At 44.2% G+C, this 25110-nt stretch overlaps 1 protein-coding gene across 1 annotated transcript in view; it reads right to left on the bottom strand.

Moving 5' to 3' along the window:
* The window catches only part of SSBP4 (single stranded DNA binding protein 4), a 483828-nt gene that overhangs the window by 294590 nt on the left and 164128 nt on the right, over positions 1-25110 (bottom strand). Inside the window, exon 4 of the mRNA XM_077271935.1 lies at positions 4655-4739. Coding sequence (XP_077128050.1) covers positions 4655-4739 — 85 coding nt within the window. The remainder of the gene's footprint in view (positions 1-4654; positions 4740-25110) is intronic.

The raw sequence follows: 25110 nt of genomic DNA on the forward strand, positions 1-25110 counted from the left end.
CTCCAAGACATTGAGGACTCCATAAAGATGGTGACCGGCGATGACACCATAATCTGCGCAATTATCCCGCTTCTGGGGCTTCTTAAACAGTGTCTGCTGACAATTAAACATGACGCTTTGCATGCGTACCAGGTAGAGATGGAGGAAGACATGAGACAGGGAGTTACTACCCAGCCTAGCCTCATCTCATCTGCTCAGCGCAGATTGGGTAACAATCAGGGGGTGGAGGCTGAGGAGGAGGAGGAGGAGGAACAGGAGTTTGCAACAGGAGTTTGCAACAGAGGCTAGTACAAAAACAAGGTTTGTCCCATCTCTCCTATGTGGATGGGCTGAGGAGGGGAATGACGAGGAAGAGATGGACGAGGAGGAGAAGGTGGAGAGTAGTCATCATGGTGAAGAAAGGGAAGTGTTGGCTGTAGGGACCTTGGCACATATGGCAGACTTTATGTACTGCTGCCTTTCCCATGACCCTCATGTTACATTCATCTTGACCAAAAAAAGAGTACTTGTTGTTCACCCTGCTAGTCCCATGCTACAAGGAAAACCTTGCATCTCTCCTTCCTGAGGCAGAGAGGTCTACTAAACTGGTGCTATAGCAGAAGTTCATTGTGGAAAATATGTTAAAAAAATTCCCATCAGACAACGCTAGTGGCAGGAGGAAAGTTTCCTTGCCCAAACAAGGAGAAGAGGAGAGGGAGACACACACCAGGTATAGCAGAGGCTGACCGGAGATGTCAGAGTATTTTTGACAAGAAGGGAGAAGCTTTTAAAAATGGTTTAAGCAATATCTTGCCGACAAAACCAGCATACTCCCTAATTCCTCTGAGACCTTCAGCTATTTGGTCTCAAAGCTTTTTGTGGTGTTGTTTTGTGCTGCCCTTCCACTAGCGTCTTGTCGGAGTGGGTTTTTAGTGTCGCCAGTGGGTCAAAACAGACAGGCGAACAGAAACTGCTGACAGGTTCACTTTGATAAAAATGAACAAAACTTGGATTAGCCTCAACTTTTCCACAGCATCAGATGACAGCAGCATATGAAGTGTTTTTAATCCTCAATATTTGAATGAGGCCTGCCAGTTGTTGCCTTCAAGGGTCTATGGATGACTGGATGACCCTAGTCACCCTAGTAATATTTTCCTGGTGTTGTGCAAAGCCTTTATGAGTGTAGTGGTCCATAAACTACTCTTTCAAAATATTTCAATGAGGCCCGCAAGTTGATGCCTTCAAAAGTCTATGGATGACTGTAATATTATTATTATTTATTTATATAGCACCATTGATTCCATGGTTCTGTACATGAGAAATACCCTCCTTATCATTTTTTCATGGCTTTGCACTATGTGCAGAGCCTTTATTAGTGTAAAAGTTTTTTATGAGGTACTACAGTTGGTGCCTTCAAGAGTGTATGGATGGCCCTGCTTATAATTTTTGGCAGGCTTTCCACTTAGTGCACAGCCTTTATGAGTCTAGGAGTACCACTACATGATAATTTGCATGAGCCACTCCTTTATCTGTAATACAGGGTGTATCTGCGTCCCTCTTACATCTAATTTTTGGCAGTTCTTGCTTCCTTCATAAAATACAGTACACTGATATTTCCAATGTTTTAATAAAAAATGTAAATGTTGGTTTACTCAATTATTTGTTTAAATTCCTTTTTAAATTTTGCCTTATATACAAGTCAATATACAGAAAATAATGTTTTGTAACATTTTCTTCCCGTAAACACCAATTTCTCGTCAATTTTGAAAGTTTTATTGTCAGTGCTAAAAGTGGAGTTCAAGTGTGACACCATTTTTATCAGCAGCCATCTAGGAGTCAGAGATGCTTCTAGGGGTCTTCTCCATGCTGTTCTCCTTCCATTCAACACTTTTTCTATCCAATTCAACAATTTCACTGCCTCCCAGACCTCCTTGTAGGGTCTACCAGAAAAATGCTTGGATTTCCCATTGAATCCCATTATACTCGTTATTCGACTCGAGCATCTGCATATTAGGAATTGCTTGGTTCAAATAACGAGCATCCAAGCATTTTAGTGCTAACTTATCTCTAGTGATATTCGACTACAGCTTTATTTAATTGAGACTGATGGAACGTCTAGATCAATCAAGTTCTATGAAAGTGAGCAAAGTGGTGGTCTATAATGCTCGTCATTCAGATGATGACTTCAAATCCAGTGATCTCAGGATTGATGTGGGTTTATTGGTCTGACCCCCAACAATGATACATTAATTACCTATCCTCTGGTTAGCAGAGAGGCTCTCTGTATGACATGATCCCACCCTATATCATAGTTAAGTAACATGGCAAAATCATTGTTTATAAAAAAAAAAGGGGAAATTATATAAATGCATGTTGTCTACTTTAAAATGTCAAGATCATAACAATTTTGTAGGTAAAAAAGTGAACCCCTACAAATGACATTTTTGAAGCCATTGATTATTTCTTTGCTGTCAACCTTATGCTTATGTAGAGTTGGTGATATTATGTGAAAGGCAAATTTCTCTCCAGAGGGAGAATAATTGCCTGTGGGACTTTTCTTTGCCTTTCTTTGTCCTGCCACCAAATTTTAGTCAACTATATAGCTGGAGGTGGTGAGGTGAATAAAACATTAAATAGCGGTGCACTATATAGAAGCAGTTATATGAAGGTCTGTGATCCTGCTCATGTATAATATTATAAATATGACATATTAAAAGAGTAATACCTTTTAGAATGTGTGATCAGGTATCTGTTTCCACTGAAAACCCGTCATACTGAAGAGGCGGTTGAAACAGCCAGTATCACAGCCAAAAGCTAAATTAGTCCGTGAAAATTCATGAAAACACAGTGAAACTTACATTTTCCTAAAATAGGTTCTCACCTATTTCAAACCTTATCTCTATGCCAGCAAAATAGCAATTTACCTCCAAATACATTCCAGAAATTGCTCTTTTGAAATCGAAATCTTGGTTACAAAAATTAGATTTGTGTAACAATCTGTGCCCATATTAATGGGAAACCTGTCTTCAACAAACATCTTAAAGTAGGACTATGTCTCCATAAATATCAGAATTTGCAATATTCTGTGCCCCACTTTAAGCCACTTGATGGCTGAAAACCAATCAATTAATTCTACATAGAAATCTAAAAAGTCGAATTTTAGTGTAATACATTATTCATTCAAAGTGTCTCTCAAACATTCTAAAAGTGTCAACATATTTTAGAGAAATAGAAGGGAGGGCTGAGTGACCCACTTTTCTTTCCTGTACCCAGCAAAAGGCTCTTTGCAAAAAGTTTTGAAAATACTAGAAATGATCAAGCTTGATAGAAAATTGACAGCAATGCTTCATTCTGACGAAAAATGATCAGTGATTATCAGTAGGACATCTAATATAAATATTAACAATGTTTTATTTAAAAAAATACTTAAATGCTTTGCAGACTCTTAATTTTTTTTAAAAAAACTTAAAGTTGATATAAATGTCTCATGATTGGGAATCAATATTATAATATGATGTTGCAGTTAAGCTTGGATAAGGAAGTCAAGGCTCAGGAGTTAACTCAATCCAATAAATGGGTCTGTCTATTAGAACAAAACCCTTTATTTGTCCTAATAAGCCAATACATGCTGAGATAAGAGAAGGAAATTCCTCGCTCTTTACTCTAGAGAACTGCAAAGAATCATAGAAATCAATGGATGCCTATTGATGTTAATGAGTGCCCTGAAATGAACTGCTGCCACTGGAAGAGGTAGAGGTAAGGGTTTCCCCAAGTGAGAACTGCGAAGGACGAAGGTCACAGAAATGGGTCTCATAAGGACCAGCTTATCCCCAGACTCGTAAATAGGAAATGTTCCATTAGTTCCAATCTTATAGTTCATATCAGTCAGTAAGCATGAGCAGAAAATGGTTTACATCAATTTTTGACCAAAAATATATTCAATGTACAGATATAACAAACTGCAATGGCTACGAAAATAAAATCACATACATTAAATAAATGTTTTACAATGTGTCCTAAGTAAGGCCAGGGTCACAAATAGTGGTAAATGGCTGCTTGTGTTTTTTAATGCTGAGGTATTAAGCGCAGGAAGGGTTAACTGAATACATGGCTGTTGACTGCTGAATTTTTAACCAAGCTTCCATGGGAAACATATTTCCTGAACCACCAAGGTTCCAATTAAACAGAGAGCCCACAGCCTGCCCGCTAGAATATATGTTCGGCCTGAATCATACACAAATGTGCCACAGCCAAGCACAATAGCCGCACGCAACAGGCTTTTCCTTGGCTCAGATTGCCGATTCTTTTTTTTTTCTTAAGACTTTCCAGCTGTTTTTCTATGTTCAACCAGAGTCTCATAAAAGATCAGTAAAATGTTGTTAAATTGGGGGAAAATACCAAAAGAAAAGTGTGTTACATTTTAGCGAATCAAAGAGTCTTGAAAAAAAAAGTAGACATCATTATGAATTTATTTTCACTTAACCCTTTAATTATTGTCACCATTGGGTATTCATGTATGAGAAAATGGCATCTGTACATAATGTATCCTACACACAACACAACAGCAGCATTTTTCTTCATCATCCAACATTAATTGTATTGTAAGACAAGAGAAACCATATGAATCATTTAAAGAACAAAAGGTTCATAGGGTAGAAGTGTGGTGTAAACTTACATAGTCGTGGAACGCCTTTGCTTCACTGGAGTGTTCACAGGTCTCTCGTCTGTCAGGTGCTGCACAGTACAAATCCCAAAATACGCTGTGTAATGTCAAGGAGAGAAATAAGTTAGGACTAAGCTTAAAAAAAACACAGCTGTATCTCATAGTTATCCATGACCCATTAAATTACTAAAGATATATGGTAATGATTGGCTACCCCACAAAACACTGCACATTATCATAATTTAATGACAGGTCGTCAGTAATCATGCCCGCATTGGCCTACTAACAAAAAGTAGTAACTTACCAAACTCATTCAAAGTAAAAACTACTCAATTCAAGAGACGATGTGGATGAAATTAAAATCTTTCATTGTCTCCAAACTTTGCTAGAAATCATGTATGCATAACTAGGCTAACGAATGGTGGTCATAAACATTAGACTAGTGGTCCCAAGTTGTGTGGCTCGCGACGCCAGTTGTGTGGCTCAATGATGACCATATACACTGGTTACATTAGAACATCCACATTGACAATATTGTAGACATACACTATAGGGTCAAAAATGTATTAGGACACACTTCTTAATCAGTGAATTGCATCACCGAGTACAGTGCCAAGAGTCAGATGGAACGGGGTAAGTCACACCGATGCCGGACTCTAAAGCAAGTGGAAAGGGGATCTATGATGTGACTAACCTAGACATCTGATGGACAATTATGGGTTTGCCAAGTAATCATTGGCTGCCTCATTGCATTATGCCAACTGTAAAGTTTAATGATATGGGGATGTTTTTGATGGGATGGCCTAAGACCTTTAGAAGCTTCCAGAAGTGGATTTTACAATGTAAGCCTATAAAGCATCAGAATAAGGGTCACAATGAGGTCCCATAGGATTACACTTTAAAAGAGACTTCCAGCTCACGCATAGAGCATAGCAAGATCTAGATGGTCTCAACAGCAGTGACGTCGTTCAGCAGCTGAGAGGCGCTGAATAACAGAGAAGATGGTTGTAGGTTAATATATTAACACATTGACACTACAGTTAATTCACATATACAGGTTTAGGGGGAAAACAGTTAAAGGGAGGGCTTCTTTAAGCCAATGGTTATTAAAATTAGCTCTTCTCTAGAAACAAGAAAGCTGGCTCTTGAGTGCCTCCCATTGGAGGTAGCTCAACCTTAATGTCTTACCCTTTAAAAATCCTTGCAACATGGCTTGGAAATTTATTCAAACCAGAATCTTCTACAAAAAGCAAAAGATACCTATTTACACATAGCTGTTTCATATTTTTTGCCTCTTGTCAGTGCAAAGAAGGGTGTTGATTGGCAAGTTTCTTAGAAAAAATTTTAACAACTAAGTTACGGCATCACCACCACAGCAGCAAAGAGATAAAACTGGACCAGTGGAAGATGAACAATGCTTATTTTCTTATTTTTACCAATAACAAGCCTAAAGATATTAAAAAACTAATCCTACAAAACCTTTAAATATTCTGATAAATAATTATTAAAAAGGTTTATATCTTATCAAATGACACTTTTCAAGTGACCTTTGATAAAATCCACAAGGATAAAATAAAAGTTTTCTGGTAAAATGAGGAAATCAGTCAGGTTAGTAAAATAACCCCACAATACCACTTAGGGCTTAGCATTGGACAACTTAAAGCTTCCAAACCGCACAAACCTCTTCCAAGACATACTGAGCCTACATGATTTGGCCAAAACTGCTCTGTATTTTTCTAGTTCTTGGTTCCAGGACCATTGCCTACAAATATGTTAGACTTGGATATTTTCTTATTTTTTTTAGTAGCCTTTTTTATATTTGTAGCCACAAAAAGTAATAATTCAGTTATAATTTTAGCACATCAAGATCTAAGTGTTACATTTTAGAAATGTAATTAAAATCTACTCACAACATTCTTCTTTGACAAGATTTGTGAATCTATGTAGACATTAATTAAATGTATGATTGAATCTGTGTTCTTAAATATTAACTATTATTTTAAATACTGAGAAGCATCACTATTAAGTTAATTATACATTTATATCCAGATGAGGATTTTATCAATGGTTAGGCTAAGAATGAATGCATCTATAAAAGACTGTAAAAAAAGTTTTCATCAGATAAATTTACTTCATGTCCATGTATTTCATGTCCATGTATTTCTTTTACGTGAATTTGTAAAAGGCTTTTTCCTGATAATTAGCTTTTATAAAATATAACAGGGATCAGCGAACAAATAAGCAAACAATTTTTTTGATAGCAGATCACAGCAGATCTTCCCATATGTACAAAGGATGTGCCGCAAACAAAAGTTTTCTGATCCACTAAAAAAAACCCTCTAAAATTACATACCGCAATAAGAATGATTTTGTGTTTAATTTCTTATAAAATTTTGCATATTTCTATTTCACCCCTTATTATTAATATTATCTGGAAATATACAATTTTCCTTCTTAGATCATTTTGAGAACTGATAATGACCTTAGAAATAAACCATACCATGTAACTAACATATCATGAGAACTTACAGTAGAACGTGCATCTGTCTGCCTCTAACTCCCTCTTCCCCTTCCCTCTGCATAGAATATTAAAAGCACCAACAGTTATCTCATTAATAGGAAAATCTGTGTTCACTGAAGACATATTTTATCCATGAACTGAGAACATTTAGAATGGAAGATGGAAGGGCCAGCCTTAGCTATGGCGAGAGGGAACATGCACAATTGCCAGGACTCCTATTCCCATGAGGGCCCAAAGCGAAATCTTAACTATTGAAGGTTAAGTGAGCCAGTCAGTATGTGGCTGCCTGACTTTATTATCAGTGCAGTTTTCAAGGTTAGAATTGTAGAAGAACTTTCGGTGACATCATGGTCATGTAACCCTGTGAAAGTAAGGAAGAACTAAAGAGGAGAGAACGTGATATATTTTCTACATTGTGCAAGTGTATATTTGTGTGCAAAATGCAATGTGTAGAGCCGGCGTCTCTGACTGCTGCCCCTCTTCCCCAGCAGAGATGCCGGTTTACTCACTGCCGCGGCCCCCATTCTGCACTTCCTTCTTCCTCCGTGTCTGCTGATGTCTGGGATGCACGCAAAGTGCACAGATCCCCAGGACTATGCTTAGTGCACGCGTGCTGTCCTAAAGTGTCCCCAACCAATAGCTGGGGGACATCTACTGTTTAAGGCACCTTCTCCAGCATGGACCTGCCTGCACAACGTGGTTAGTTAGCCCATAGCATACTTGCTAGTTGTCAGGTCCCCAGTACCCATCAGTCAGTTTACTAGTCTTGTACCTGTCTGCCTGTACTTGCTTGTCTACCTCAGTTTCAGCTGCTGCAGTCCGCACCTTCCAGTGCTCATCTGTATATCAGCCCATCCAGTCTGCACCTGCCAGCACTCGTCTGAACATCAGCCGGTCCAGTCTGCACCTTTCAGCGCTCATCTGTATATCAGCTGGTCCAGTTCACATCTGCCATTGCTCATGTATATATCAGCTGGTCCAGACCGCAGCTGCAAATGCTCATCTGTCTACCAGCTGTTCCAGCCCACACCTGCCAGTGCTTCTGCATACCAGCCAGACCAGCCTGCACCTGCCTGTGCCTATCTGTACACCAGCCAGTCTTGTCTGTATCTATGGTCCCTGTGTTCCTTCAGTGCCTATCTTGACCCTTCCTCAAGGCCGTTCCTGCTACCAATCCCTTGGGGGTAAGCTGCCATGCTTCCGTGGTGTGTCATGGAGTAGCATCTGGTGTTCATCAGGAGCCAAGCCTAGTTACGCCCCTCCAGGCTCTCCACACACACAGACCACAGCACAGTGGTTACACCATTCCCATTACACAATGTGTGTGTATGTATGTAAGTTTGACATGCAGTACATGTGAGTGTGTCATATATAGTGTCTGAGTAAAATACAGAAGTCTAAGAGGTAAGGTTTCTCCTTGTGGAGAGTGACATACCAGCTCTGGCTTGTCAAGGTAAGGAGGCTTATTTGCTATGTTCCTCTGGGAAATTTAATATGCAAATTGCCTCTTCAGAGAAAAAGAGGACTTGAACTCTATAGGGCCATCTGTTGGAAGTAGCGATTCTATAAGTCACAACCAACCTCCAACAGGTGGCGCTATAGAGTTCAAGTCCTCTTTTTCTCTGAGGAGGCAATTTACATGTGTAAAATACTGTAAGCTTAACATACATTGTGTGTTTGTGTAGAATGAAGATTATGTATGTAACAAACAGTGTGTGTAGCAAGGAGCGTATGTGTGTAGCATGGAGTGTGTGTGTGTGTAAAGGTACCTTCACACTAAGCGACTTTGCAGCGAGAACGACAACGATCCGTGACGTTGCAGTTTCCTGGATAGCGATCTCGTTGAGTTTGACATGCAACAGCGATCTGGATCCCGCTGTGATATCGCTGGTCGGAGCTAGAAGTCCAGAACTTTATTTTGTCGCTGATCACCCACTGTCATCGCTGGATTGGCGTGTGTGACGCCGATCCAGCGATGTGTTCACTTGTAACCAGGGTAAATATCGGGTTACTAAGCGCAGGGCCACGCTTAGTAACCCGATATTTACCCTGGTTACCATTGTAAAAGTTTAAAAAAAAACAGTACATACTCACATTCTGATGTCTGTCACGTCCCCCGGCGTCCACAGGGTTACGCGCTGCTGCCGAGAGCTTCCTGCACTGACTGTGTCAGCGCCGGCCGTAAAGCAGATCACAGCGGTGACGTCACCGCTGTGCTCTGCTTTACTGCCGGCGCTGACACTTTCAGTGCAGGAAGCTCTGAGCAGCAGCGCTTAACCCTGTGGATGCCGGGGGACGTGACAGACATCAGAATGTGAGTATGTACTGTTTTTTTTTTAACTTTTACAATGGTAACCAGGGTAAATATCGGGTTACTAAGCGCGGCCCTGCACTTAGTAACCCGATGTTTACCCTGGTTACCCGGGTGCTGCAGGGGGACTTCGGCATCGTTGAAGACAGTTTCAACGATGCCGAAGTCGTTCCCCTGATCGTTGGTCGCTGGAGAGAGCTGTCTGTGTGACAGCTCCCCAGCGACCACACAACGACTTACCAACGATCACGGCCAGGTCGTATCGCTGGTCGTGATCGTTGGTAAGTCGTTTAGTGTAACGGTACCTTAACATACAGTATGTGTAATACACAGTGTGTGCGTTTACCATTAAGAGTGTGTAACAGTGTGTGTAGCTTATAGTCTATGTGTAATATACAGTGTGCATAGCATGGAGAGTGTGTGATTGTAACATACATTGTGTGTAGCATGAAAAGTGTGTGTATGTGCATGCAGGACCACAATCAGGGCATTACTGCCTTTACTTTTGTATATGGCCCGGTGAACAGAAGTATAAACTGGGTCCGGGCTTCGCCTCTTGTGCTTTTCCTCACGCGGCCCCAGGGTGTAATAAAGTGCTGTGTGCCATGGGGACAACCTCAGCGCTGGGAGCTTTCATGAAGTTCCACAGCTGCCTAAACTGTACGGCTGCACAGCTCTAGCTACTTGCATCTTTTCTGGACATCTGGTCAGGTGATGGTGCGTACACAATGACGTCATCTCGTGCGTGCCGACATGTACGAGTGCCACGGCCATTGCCAGGACACCAGAATCAGAGCTGCACCTGTAGGGGATCCTCAGTGAGGTAAGTATGAAAAAACATTTTTTTTTCTTTAGAAAATGAAATAAATAGGTTGGGGGGAGAGGGACTGCAAATGGTGAAGTGAGGTGGGGAGGAGGATTGCAAATTATGAAGTTGGGAGACTACAAATGATAAAATAAGGGGAGGGAGACTGCAAATGATAAAGTGAGGGGGGCAGACTGCAAATGATGAAGGGAGGGGGGAGGGAGGCTGCAAATTGTCAAGTGAAGTGGGGAGGACTGCAAATGATGAAGTGGGGGGACTACAAATGATAAAGTGAGATGGGGACGGGGGACTGCAAATGATAACGTGAGGGGGCAGACTGCAAATGATGAAATGAGGGTGGGAGGGGGACTGCAAATGAAGTGAGGGGGAGGGGGACTGCAAATGATGAAGTGGGGGGGGACTGCAAATGATGAAGTGAGGGGAACTGCAAATGATGAAGTGAGGAAGGGAAGGGGGACTGCAAATGAAGTGAGGCAGGGGACTGCAAATGATGAAGTGAGGCGGTGGAATGAAAATGATGACATGAGGGGGGAGGGTACTGCAAATGATGAAGTGAGGAGGATGTGGGACTTCAAATGATGAAATGAGGGGGGGATTGCAAATGATGAAGTGAGGGGGGACAGGGGACTGCAAATGATGAAGTGAGGGGGGAGGACTGGAAATGATGAAGTGACAGGGGGTGGGGGACTGCAATTGATGAAGTAAGGGGGAGGAGGACTGCAAATGATGATGTGAGCTGGAAGAAGGGGTCAGCATGGGAACTGCAAATGAAGTGAGGGGAGGGGTGACAGTAAATGATGAAGTGAGGGGGGAAGGGGGACTGCAAATTATGTGATGGGGACTACAGATGATGAAGTGAGGGGGAGGAGGATTGCAAATGATGAAATGAGGGGGGAGAGGGACTGCAAATGATGAAGTGAGGGGAGAAGGGAGACTGCAAATGATGAAGTGAGGGGGAGAAGGGGGACTGAAAATGATGACGTGAGGTGGGGGACTGCAAATGACAAAGTGAAGAGATGGGGACTGCAAATGATGATGTGAGGGGGATTGCAGATGATGAAGTAAGGAGGAGCATGACTGCAAATGATGAAGTGAAGGGGGACGTGGGACTGCAAATGAAGTGAGGGTGTACAGGGGACTACAAATGATGAAGTGAGGTCGTGGACTGCAAGTGATGAAGTGAGGGGGAGAAGGCGGACTGCAAATGATGAAGTGAGGGGAACTGCAAATGATGAAGTAAGGGAAGGAAGGGGGACTGCAAATGAAGTGAATGAGGCGTCATCCGGGATTTTTCAATCTGATACAGGCGATACAGTTCTTCCATCACTTGTCCCTGAAAACAGGCGCCTTGGTCAGAGTGAATTCTCTTCGGACAGCCGTACACTTGAATGAAGTCTCTGCAAATGGCCAGCGCCGCCAACTCAGCAGTCTGGTCCTGGGTTGGGGTCATCACAGCAAATTTGGTGAAGTGATCGGTCATCATCAGAAAGTGTTCATATCCAAAGTGAGCCGGGCCTATAGTCAAGTAGTCAATCATCAACACCTTTAGGGGAGTAGAAGTCTCGATAGTCTGCATAGGGGCCCTCTGTTACAGAGGTTTAGCTAGCTCACAGATACTGCACTGTTGACAGGCTTCGTCTACTGCAGCTTTCAGCCGAGGATGATAGACTAACTTCTGCAGCCACTGGATTGTCTTCTCTGGGCCAAAGTGGGCCCCTCTTTCGTCAGCTTCTGTGGCCACCTTGTGAAGCAGTGTTTCAGGGAGCACCACTTGCCAGGTGACACCCAATTCTCAGGTCAACTGCATTTTCTGATACAATAGACCATCTTCCAGAGTGAGCCTTTCCCATTGCTTAAGGATCTGCAGAGTTCCCGGAGACAGGGCATTCCTCTCTCTTTGGTTGGGAAGTTGTTTTAGAGCAACCCATTGTTAGGGCTAGCGGAATGCACCGAGTAAATATAGATGTTTTATTATAATAGATGCGTTCGCAGCCCGGGGTCCACCGTGCAGGAGAACCTGCTGCTAGCAAATGGCGGAACTATAAGGCGGTATGAGCTAACCCTGTTACTTCACAGAGTAGCCGAAACTCAAAGCACTGCACGTTCTTTGACTTCACAGTGGCACAGGCTAACTACTCAACTGAGAGCAGTCAGTGGTCATGCATGCACACAAACTCCTCGCCGGAGGTGCCAGCATTCTAGGGGCTTATTTCAGCCAGGTCCCTGAATACATTCACACAAAATCTCCTTGACGGAGGTGCCAGCATTCTAGGGGCTTATTTCAGCCGAGTCCCTGAACACAAACTCACATTACCACACTGGCGCAAAGCACATAACATGGAACAATACTAGCGCATGGCCGTGCGGCCATGTGAGCCTTAAATAGTTGCAGCACGTACAGAACCTTCCTAGAAGGACCAATGAGAGACTGTCACAGAGCGTGAGCACCTACAGGACCTTCCTGAAGGACCAAAGGCCTTAGCTGCAGTATCTGATCATGTGACCCTCGATCTCCACTGAGAGATCTTACTCTGGGCATGCTCAGAACGAGAAAAGCAGGACTTAGTCCCAGAAGCGTCTGCTCGCCGCTGCCCAGCACTGACTTCAATGGCAGAAGCAGGAAAAGCAGCAGTAACTCTTTGTACAGAGTCAGACTGAGCGAGTCGCTGGGACCGACGTCTCCGCTGAGCAGGCTCCACTGCGGCAGGAGGAGAATGGGAGACCGCAGCGGAGATGGCCTGAGATTCCCCCTGTGCAGAGGCGGGAACTCGACCCCTAACACCCATTGCCTCATCCGAGCGAGTTCCCTATCTTCCTGCTGAAATCATACCCAGTCGTCATGGGATCATCCCGAGGTGCATCCTCTGGGCACCTCCTCGATCTGTCCCTGCATGGCCACCACCATAATGGCAGAATTACGAAATTGAGGGATCTCTTCAGCCTCCAGGTCTTCATCTCGGTTAGGTCAAGGTCACTCTGGATAAAGCGTCGGTGTGTGTTCTCAGCTCCTCTCCGATAAGCGATCTTATATCGGTACTTAGCCATGTGGGCCACCCATTGCTGCTCCATAAAAGCTGGCTCTATCTGCATTTTTACTTCTTCGAGAGGGGTACAGGCTCGGATAGGCAGAGTGAGCACAGTTTGACCTGGTGGTAAGACAAGGTTGCCAGCAGCCGGGACGATCACCTTACTCAATGTTTTTCCTTCACTCAAGGTCTCTTGGGCCTGGGCCACCTGGATCAACTGCTGGAACACTTTCCTATGAGGAGTACGAGGGCTCCACCAATTCAGAAACACATCAACTGACTCGTTGACCATGATGTTCCCGAGATCTTTCAGTACGTTCATCCCTAAAGTCGCAGCGGGGACCATTGCCAGTGTCCCCAGCGGTCAACGTGACTCCTTTCCGGCCCACATTTTTGCCACACACAGTCATTTGCATCCAGACCACCCCTGCGACCGTAATGGGCAACTGATTAGCAGCTGTCAACTTGATCATGGGGCCCCATTCAGGTAGCATTGTCTGAGGGAAATTACATCTGAAGTAGGTCTCAGGCATAGTGGTTACTTGAGAAACAGTATCAACTAAGCAGTGTACGGCCCAACCATCCATTTCAGCTCACCAAGAGGACTCAGGGAAACTAAACTTATGGGACTTCTTGCACTTCTTCTTGACTGGCTCTGGGTGGCGTCCCCCAGCCATGGAGCCTCCTAGTTTAATGGACGGTGGTGGAGGGGTCTTCCCCGCCGTGCACATCCCCGAGCAAAATATCCAGTGCCCCCACAGTTGTAACAAGTCGGCTGCTCTTCTTTGCAAGGCATTCTCATTTCCCGGCGAGGCTCAGGGTCAGTTCTGCCTCTGGGGGGCTCAGGGGTGCTGAAGATTTCTTCCTCAAATCAGACCATTCCTCTTGCATATCCTGGATCTCTTTCCGGAGCTCTCTCACCCAACTTGGTTCGGTGGCCAGTGAAACGTATACCTCCCCACTCCGGACCTTCCCCGCTGGGACTGTCACCCCCTGCTCTTGCTCACGTGCGCACGCTTCGGCCCCAACTTCTTAAAAGGACAGATGCATTTTTACTCGCGAGCGCTCTTTCTTGTTTGAGCAGCGCATCTCTAAAGCCTGCCACTAGCTGATCTCGCAGAACTATATCAGGGGGTCCTACACCTACGCTGTCTTGTTTAGCGATTGCAGCGTGGATCTCCTGCAGTGCATAAATGTAGTGTGTCACGGACTCCCCCTCCCTTTGGACACAGCTAAAGAAGCGCATGCACAATTCTCCGACGTCTGTGGGGTCTCCGGGCATTTCCTCTAAGATTTGTAACACTTTGTTGAAGGTATCTCGATCATGGGGGAACTGGAAAATGACAGAGTTTCTCGCCTCTCCGTCCAGGGCCATCATGGCAATCTCTGCCTCCATTGTGGGGGTCATGGGGTGCATCCTCAACATACCCCTGACTTCATTTAGTCTAGTCCCATAGTAGAGTGTTGCTCCCAGTACATTTTCAGAGGTTACTCAACATTGCCCCCAGTGAGATGCTGACCCTTGGAGCACCCCCAACTGATTGGTCTCCTCTGTGACTGTGAACTGCATCCTGCGGACTACACCAAGTGTGAGTAGGTTGCGGGATGCAGTGATGCACAAGAGACAGAGCAAGGGTTAACAATTTTACTTAACACAGGGATACTCCATGCAGAGCGTAAACAGTTAAATGGGGAGAAATAAGCAGTTCAGATGTAAAAGGACATACTTATTGAAGGAAAAATGAATATAGTAGAAGTAATAGTTCTGGTAAGGTTAACTTATCCAGTCAGTCAGTTTTCAGGCTGTGGGGGTTACAAGGTAAGCGATGGCGTCAACAACAGCTAATGCGGGGTTGGTCCTGAAGATAATGATCCGTCTTCTGGCGGTTAGTCTCTGTTATCCTCCGCTGAGCCCCTAGTCCATATACTGATGCGGTAGAGAGGGTACGGGCCACAGCACTGTTTGAGCCTAACCTGGCTCAGCAAATATACACTGGGGGGGTCAAGGCGCAGATAACGGTCACACAACTGGTCTCTCTATCAGTCGGCCCACGCGTGGTACTCATGGGCCTGAATGTCATGAATCCCAATGGCTAGGGATAGCACAGGACAAGCAAAGTACAAATATATTACGGACGAGCTCTAGGGTGATGGAACCTGGGCTGACCGCTGCCCTACGCCTGACAAACGCAACTAGAGATAGCCAGGGAGCGTGCCTACGTTGGTTCTAGACGCCACGCACCAGCCTAAGAGCTAACTAGCACTGCAGAGAAAATAAAGACCTCACTTGCCTCCAGCGGAATGAACCCCAAAAGATATAGTTGCCCCCCACATGTATTGACGGTGAAATGAGAGGAAGGCACACACATAGAGATGATATATATAGTTTTAGCAAATTGAGGCCCGCTGTAAACTAGAAAGCAGAACGATACAAAAGGGGACTGAGCGGTCAGCAAAAAACCCTAATCAAAAAACCATCCTGAGATTACAAGAACCCATGTGCCAACTCATGGCACATGGGGAGAACCTCAGTCCACTAGAGCTACCAGCTAGCATAGAGACATAATAAGCAAGCTGGACAAAAAACCAAACAACTGAAAATCAGCACTTAGCTTATCCTGAAAGATCTGGGAGCAGGTAGGCAGGAACCAAACAGAGCACATCTGAATACATTGATAGCCGGCAAGGGAAATGACAGAAAGGCCAGGTAAAATAGGAAACACCCAGCCACTGATGGACAGGTGGAAACCAAAGGCCGCAACCCACCAAAGTCACCCAGTACCAGCAGTAACCACCAGAGGGAGCCCACAAACAGAATCCACAACAGTACCCCCCCCTTGAGGAGGGGTCACCGAACCCTCACGAGAACCCCCAGGGCGATCAGGGTGAGCTCTATGGAAGGCGCGGACCAAATCAGTCGCATGAACATCGGAGGCGACCACCCAGGAATTATCCTCCTGACCATAACCCTTCCACTTAACCAAATACTGGAGTATGCATCTGGAAACACGAGAATCCAAGATCTTCTCAACAACATACTCCAATTCTCCCTCCACCAGCACCGGAGCAGGAGGCTCAACCGAAGGAACAACGGGCACCTCATACCTCCGCAACAACGACTGATGGAACACATTATGAATAGCAAACGATGCTGGGAGATCCAAACGAAAAGATACAGGGTTAAGAATCTCCGAGATCCTATAAGGACCGATGAACCGAGGCTTGAACTTAGGAGAAGAGACCTTCATAGGGACAAAACGAGAAGACAACCACACCAAATCCCCAACAAGAAGTCGGGGACCCACGCGGCGACGGCGATTAGCAAACTGCTGAGTCTTCTCCTGAGATAACTTCAAATTGTCCACCACCTGATTCCAAATCTGATGTAGCCTGTCCACCACCACGTCCACTCCAGGACAATCCGAAGGCTCCACCTGACCAGAGGAAAAACGAGGATGAAACCCCGAATTACAAAAAAAAGGAGAGACCAACGTGGCCGAACTAGCCCGATTATTAAGAGCAAATTCGGCCAGTGGCAAAAAAGCAACCCAGTCATCTTGATCAGCAGAAACAAAACACCTCAAATAAGTTTCCAAGGTCTGATTAGTTCGCTCCGTCTGGCCATTCGTCTGAGGATGGAATGCAGACGAGAAAGACAAATCAATGCCCATCTTGGCACAAAACGTCCGCCAAAATCTAGACACAAACTGGGATCCCCTGTCAGAAACGATATTCTCCGGAATCCCATGCAAACGAACCACGTTCTGAAAAAATAAAGGGACCAACTCAGAGGAGGAAGGCAACTTAGGCAAGGGCACCAAATGAACCATCTTAGAAACGCGGTCACACACAACCCAGATAACGGACATTTTCTGTGAAACCGGGAGATCAGAAATAAAATCCATGGAAATGTGCGTCCAAGGCCTCTTCGGGATGGGCAAGGATAACAACAACCCACTGGCCCGAGAACAGCAAGGCTTAGCTCGAGCACACACTTCACAAGACTGCACAAAGGTACGCACATCCCTAGACAAGGAAGGCCACCAAAAAGACCTGGCCACCAAGTCTCTAGTACCAAATATTCCAGGATGACCAGCCAACACAGAAGAATGGACCTCGGAGATGACTCTACTGGTCCAATCATCCGGAACAAACAGTCTTTCTGGTGGACAACGATCCGGTTTATCCACCTGAAACTCCTGCAATGCACGTCGCAAGTCTGGGGATACGGCGGACAAAATTACCCCATCCCTAAGGATACCAGTAGGCCCAGAGTCTCCAGGAGAGTCAGGCACAAAACTCCTGGAAAGAGCATCTGCCTTCACATTCTTTGAACCTGGCAGGTATGAAACCACGAAATTGAAACGAGAAAAAAACAACGACCAACGAGCCTGTCTAGGATTCAAACGCCTGGCAGACTCAAGGTAAATGAGATTCTTGTGATCAGTCAAGACCACCACACGATGTTTAGCACCCTCAAGCCAATGACGCCACTCCTCAAATGCCCACTTCATGGCCAAAAGCTCCCGATTACCCACATCATAAATGCGCTCGGCGGGCGAGAATTTTCTAGAGAAGAATGCACATGGCTTCATCACCGAGCCATTAGAACTTCTCTGTGACAAAACCGCCCCCGCTCCAATCTCGGAAGCATCAACCTCAACCTGAAAAGGAAGTGAAACATCTGGTTGACACAACACAGGAGCAGAAGAAAACCGGCGCTTAAGTTCCCGAAAGGCCTCCACGGCCGCAGGAGACCAATCAGCAACATCAGCACCCTTTTTAGTCAAATCAGTCAAAGGTTTAACAATACTGGAAAAATTAGCAATGAACCGACGATAAAAATTAGCAAACCCCAAGAACTTCTGAAGGCTCTTAACAGATGTAGGTTGTGTCCAGTCACAAATCGCCTGAACCTTGACGGGATCCATCTCAATAGTAGAAGGAGAAAATATGTACCCCAAAAAAGAAATCTTCTGGACTCCGAAGAGACACTTTGAGCCCTTCACAAACAGAGAATTGGCCCGCAGAACCTGAAACACCTTCCTGACCTGTAGAACATGAGACTCCCAGTCATCAGAAAACACCAAAATATCATCCAAATACACAATCATAAACTTATCCAGATATTCACGGAAAATATTGTGCATAAAGGACTGAAAGACTGACGGAGCATTGGAGAGTCCAAAAGGCATTACCAAATACTCAAAATGGCCCTCAGGCGTATTAAATGCGGTTTTCCACTCATCACCCTGTTTTATCCGCACCAGATTATACGCACCGCGAAGATCTATCTTAGTGAACCACCTAGCCCCCTTAATGCGAGCAAACAAATCAGTCAATAATGGCAATGGATACTGATACTTGACTGTAATCTTATTCAGAAGGCGATAATCTATACAAGGCCTCAGGGAACCATCTTTTTTTGCCACAAAAAAAAAACCTGCTCCCAGAGGGGACGAAGATGGACGAATATGTCCCTTTTCCAAGGACTCCTTAATATAATTCCGCATAGCAGTATGCTCTGGCAGTGACAGATTAAATAAACGACCCTTAGGGAACTTACTGCCAGGAATCAATTCTATAGCACAGTCACAATCTCTATGCGGAGGGAGCGAATTGAGCTTAGGCTCCTCAAAAACATCCCTATAGTCAGACAAAAACGCAGGGATCTCACAAGGAGTAGATGAAGCGATTGAAATCGGAGGTGCATCATCATGAACCCCCTGACATCCCCAGCTTAACACAGACATTGTTTTCCAGTCCAGGACAGGATTATGAGTTTGTAACCATGGCAGACCAAGCACTAGTACATCATGTAAATTGTAAAGTACAAGGAAGCGAATCACCTCCTGATGAACGGGAGTCATGCGCATGGTCACTTGTGTCCAATACTGCGGTTTATTCATAGCCAATGGTGTAGAGTCAATTCCCTTCAGAGGAATAGGAACTTCCAGAGGTTCCAGACTAAAACCGCAGCGTTTAGCAAATGACCAATCCATAAGACTCAGGGCAGCGCCCGAATCCACATAGGCATCGACGGAAATGGAAGACAGTGAAAAAATCAGAGTCACAGACAAAATGAACTTAGGCTGCAGAGTACCAATGGCAAAAGATTTATCAACCCTTTTTGTGCGTTTAAAGCATGCTGATATAACATGAGCTGAATCACCACAATAGAAACACAATCCATTTTTCCGCCTATAATTTTGCCATTCACTTCTGGACTGAATTCTATCACATTGCATAGTCTCAGGTGCCTGTTCAGAAGACACCGCCAACTGGTGCACGGGTTTGCGCTCCCGTAAACGCCGATCAATCTGAATGGCCATAGCCATAGACTCATTCAGACCTGTAGGCATAGGGAACCCCACCATAATATCCTTAATGGCCTCAGAAAGACCATTTCTGAAGTTTGCAGCCAGGGCGCACTCATTCCACTGAGTAAGCACCGACCATTTCCGAAACTTCTGACAATATATCTCCGCTTCATCATGCCCCTGAGAGAGGGCTAATAAAGCCTTTTCAGCCTGAATCTCCAGGTTAGGTTCCTCATAGAGCAATCCCAATGCCAGAAAAAACGCATCCACACTGAGCAATGCAGGATCCCCTGGTGCCAATGCAAATGCCCAATTCTGAGGGTCGCCTCGCAGGAAAGATATTACAATCTTGACCTGTTGAGCAGGGTCTCCAGAGGAGCGAGATTTTAAAGAAAGAAACAATTTACAATTGTTCCTGAAATTCAGGAAGGTAGATCTATCTCCAGAAAAGAACTCTGGAATAGGAATTCTAGGTTCAGACATGGGAGTGTGAACAACAAAATCCTGTATGTTTTGAACTTTTGCCGCGAGATTACTCAGGCTGGAAGCCAAACTCTGGACATCCATGTTAAACAGCTAAGATCAGAGCCATTCAAGGGTTAAGAGGAGGTAAGAAGCAGCTAGACAGCAATTAAGGGCTAGGCAGAAAAACTCTGAAGAGAAAAAAAAAAAAAAAAAAAAAAAATTTCCCTTAAACACTTCTCTTTCTCCTGCTTCAGCCCAAACAATTAACACTTTGTGGGCCGGCTATACTGTCATGAATCCCAATGGCTAGGGATAGCACAGGACAAGCAAAGTACAAATATATTACGGACGAGCTCTAGGGTGATGGAACCTGGGCTGACCGCTGCCCTACGCCTGACAAACGCAACTAGAGATAGCCAGGGAGTGTGCCTACGTTGGTTCTAGACGCCACGCACCAGCCTAAGAGCTAACTAGCACTGCAGAGAAAATAAAGACCTAACTTGCCTCCAGCGGAATGAACCCCAAAAGATATAGTTGCCCCCCACATGTATTGACGGTGAAATGAGAGGAAGGCACACACATAGAGATGATATATATAGTTTTAGCAAATTGAGGCCCGCTGTAAACTAGAAAGCAGAATGATACAAAAGGGGACTGAGCGGTCAGCAAAAAACCCTAATCAAAAAACCATCCTGAGATTACAAGAACCCATGTGCCAACTCATGGCACATGGGGAGAACCTCAGTCCACTAGAGCTACCAGCTAGCATAGAGACATAATAAGCAAGCTGGACAAAAAACCAAACAACTGAAAATCAGCACTTAGCTTATCCTGAAAGATCTGGGAGCAGGTAGGCAGGAACCAAACAGAGCACATCTGAATACATTGATAGCCGGCAAGGGAAATGACAGAAAGGCCAGGTAAAATAGGAAACACCCAGCCACTGATGGACAGGTGGAAACCAAAGGCCGCAACCCACCAAAGTCACCCAGTACCAGCAGTAACCACCAGAGGGAGCCCACAAACAGAATCCACAACACCTGAAGCATTCAGCACCTTGCTCTGTGCGGGTCAGCGGGCACACTGCACATCTCTGTGCACAGTCTCTGTTGGTGGCAGCAGGGATGCTCGGGTGCAGGCCTGTATTGCTGCAGTGCTCGAGGGATGGAGCACTCGCTTCTCTCTGCTGCGCTCTCTGTTCCCGCCAAGTCTGCCTGCTTCGGCACGCGCTGTGACTTTTTTAACTTAGCCACACCCCCTGCAACCGGATGCAAGTGTAGGTCCAGTCCCCTAAGCATTTCCCTGGACAACAGAGGAGACAGCCTCAACAGTACCGGATCTGGCGCAGAGCAGGTACCCACGTCCCGGTCCTCCTGCTTACAATGGTGTGACTGTATTTGTCCCCTGTATGTGGTATTATTGCTCATTTTAAAATGAAAAATAAATAAAAATACACCTAAAAAGTGTATTGGATATTTTAAGAAATGTTTAACAGGCTAGAGTAGAGTAAGGCCCGGCCAAAAAAACCTACGTTGTTGCGGTTGCAGCTTAATAAATAATTGGGCCATAACAAAAGCTGCTGGCTATGTGTGTGATATGGTGCTCAGTAGGAATTGTTAATGTGTGATTGGTGAGGACATGAAGCAGAAGGGAAGTTTTTCCAAGAGTGGGCGGTGGAACTGTGAAAGGGGTGGAGGCGGAGCTAGGGTGGAGCCTGAGCTCTGTCTCAAGGGGTAACGAAAATTTTGCCAGTATACGGCTCTGAAATTCCTGGTGGCAGCCCTGTGTGCATATATAATATGAAGTGTGCATCCATATTTTAACCCCTTTCTGCCAGCTGACGGAATAGTACGTCAGCTGGCAGATCCCCTGCTTTAAGGTGGGCTCCGGCGGTGAGCCCACCTTAAAGCCGCGACATGTCAGCTGTTTTGTACAGCTGACATGTGCGCGCAATGAGCGCGAGCGGAATCGCGATCCGATCGCGCCCATTAACTAGGTAAATGCCGCCGTCAAGCGCTGACAGCGGCATTTAACTGGCGCTCCCAGCCGTGCGGCCGAAAGTGCTCGCACCGCTGACCCCCGTCACATGATCTCCTTGAGACCTCTATGGTTGTTGATGGCCAAATGCTTTGAGCGCCACCCTGTGGTCGGCGTTCAAAGTACACGACAATTTCTACTACATAGAGGTGATCTGTACTTCACCTCTATGTAGCAGAGGCGATCGTGTTGTGCATGTTTCTAGCCTCCTATGGAGGCTATTGAAGCATGCCAAAATAAATAAAAAAAAGTGTTTAAAAACATAAAAAAAATAAAAAATATATAACAGTTTAAATCACCCCCCTTTTGCCCCAATCAAAATAAAAGAATTAAAAAAAAATCAAACCTACACATATTTGGTATCGCCGCGTTCAGAATTGCCCGATCTATCAATAAAAACAAAGGATTAACCTGATCGCTAAATGGTGTAACGAGAAAAAAAATCAAAACGCCAAAATTATGTTTTTTTGGTCGCCGCGACATTGCATTAAAATGCAATAACGGGCGATCAAAAGAACGTATCTACACCAAAATGGTATCATTAAAAACATCAGCTCAGCACGCAAAAAATAAGCCCTCACCTGACCCCAGATCACGAAATATGGAGACGCTACGGGTATCGGAAAGTTGCGCAATTTTTTTTTTTTGCAAACTTTTTTCCACCGCTTAGATAAAAAATAACCTAGACATATTAGATGTCTATGAACTCGTAATGACCTGGAGAATCATAATGGCAGGTTAGTTTTAGCATTTGGTGAACCTAGCAAAAAAGCCAAACAAAAAACAAGTGTGGGATTGCACTTTTTTTGCAATTTCATCACACTTGGAATTTTTTTCCCATTTTCTGTTACACGGCATGGTAAAACAAATGGTATCGTTCAAAAGTACATCTCGCCCCGCAAAAAATAAGCCCTCACATGGCCATATTGACGGAAAAATAAAAAAGTTATGGTTCTGGGAAGGAGGGGAGCGAAAAACGAAAACGAAAAAACGGGAAACGTTCCGGGGGTGAAGGGGTTAATATACCAGCAGCACAGACCAGAGTTTAGAGGAGTAAACACGTCTGCTATAACCCAATGAACAAGCAAAATGCTCATTCATCAGGTGATTGGATCGTTTATGCTGGAACAAAAATCATCATTCTCTGTTGCACATCACCCCATGTAAAACAAGACATGTGCTGTCGATAATAAGGCCGGGTTCACATTACGTCCAAGCAGTCCGTTAGACGGACTGCGTTACACCGCGGCATAACACGTTTTTTTTTTTTCTTCTTTTTTCTGGATAACACGGTATAACGCCTATTTTGGGCGTGTGCTAGCGATGCGCCGTCATTGAGTGACCGGCCCTGGGACGCGGGCTGCAGTGTTTCCGGGTCAGTCACCGCTTGCGCAGATAGAGCATCTGCAAGCTCTATCTGCGCTAGCATGTCAGCACTTGCGTTAACGCAGCCCATTTAACGCATGTGTTGAACGGGCTGCTGTTAACGCAATGTGAACCTAGCCTAACATGAAACTGTATTGGGACAGAGTGATCATAAATGATATCATTATAACCACATAATTCTTTGTCAGCCTGTGTAAAGAGGACAGAAAACAAGTCCCAAATCACTTGTATCTAGTAGATCACAACTCAATTAATGGTCTTAAAATGACTTGCACTCTAAATGTGCAGGTATAAGTGTGCATTTGGGCCCCACTTCACCTTAAATTGGCCACATATTTAGGAAAAAAAAGAAGGCGATTTCTCTAATAAGATATATTACAAAGATTCTTATTTTCACATTTTCATTTTCACATCTATACTATATTGATTCATGGAGGAAAAACATTAAAATGAAGGCTACATTTTTCAATTTTAGACATCTGTAAATTTTTAGAATGTCTAGATTTAGTGTGGATTGAGAGGTGTCCCTGAGGTGTGACATAAATGACTGTTTTTTGAATACCTTTCTAAATGCTTTCTTATCACAACAGTACCATAATTTGTACGAAAACCTGAAACCAGTGGCTCAATTCCCCTCAATTATAGGTAAAGCATATACAGTATAATGAGATCCATAAGAGGGCTAATTGATGGAGGTCCTGAACAGCTGACCACTCTTCATTTAAATTGAGAATGATCTAATATAGAAATCGAAAATAGGAGACGTCAGGTTTATAAAACCTATGAGAGCTCCTTTAAGTAATCTTAAAGGTGAAAACCTAGGAACACCACTAGTGCATCTGACCAGTATTTGTGGGTTGCGTGTTCTTTGAATCAAATCATACTTCATTATAGCTTTTTATGATATAAAAAGCTCATTAAAAAAAGGCAGCATGGGAAAATCCTATAGACGACCATGATAAATATTATTACTTGTCAAATATTTATAGTCCCCGAACCCCAGTGTTGTAACATTTGATGTTAGGCGCGGATCTTACCCTATACAAAATGTAATAGGAAATGATTTCACTTCCTCAGACATAGCAGGAGAGAGCTAAAAAATATGCTATATCCCAGCAGTGTACCAATAAATAATTTCAAATACATGTCTGCCTCATAATCGATGGGTCCCCTGTGTGGAGAAGGGACCATAATTTACGAGAGTTTCTCCATTGTAGTCAGAATATAGACAGGTCACAGCTTCTCTCCAAGGCAGTATGAATAGCTCTAGGCTCCCAAGAGTGAAATCAAACACAAGAACAGAATACAGAACTTACACTTTCAAATAGAGACTGCACACATTATGTTGTGAATTGTAATTTGTTTAATTAAAGTTACTGAAAGCCATTATTCATCAGGCTAGTCATATGGTCATCAGTCTAGAAGACCCTAACTGGTCTGGTTGGAAGAATATTTCTTGGATGTGCACAGCAACAGCTTGTAATTTACTTGTCTTGAATGATACATTTTCTACATTTCTATGTAGATGAAATAGGATATAGTGTTTCCAGTTAAATATTCTTCCCATTTACAGATA

The sequence above is a fragment of the Ranitomeya variabilis genome, chromosome 1 (assembly GCF_051348905.1).
Source record: "Ranitomeya variabilis isolate aRanVar5 chromosome 1, aRanVar5.hap1, whole genome shotgun sequence".
Lineage (NCBI taxonomy): Eukaryota > Metazoa > Chordata > Amphibia > Anura > Dendrobatidae > Ranitomeya > Ranitomeya variabilis.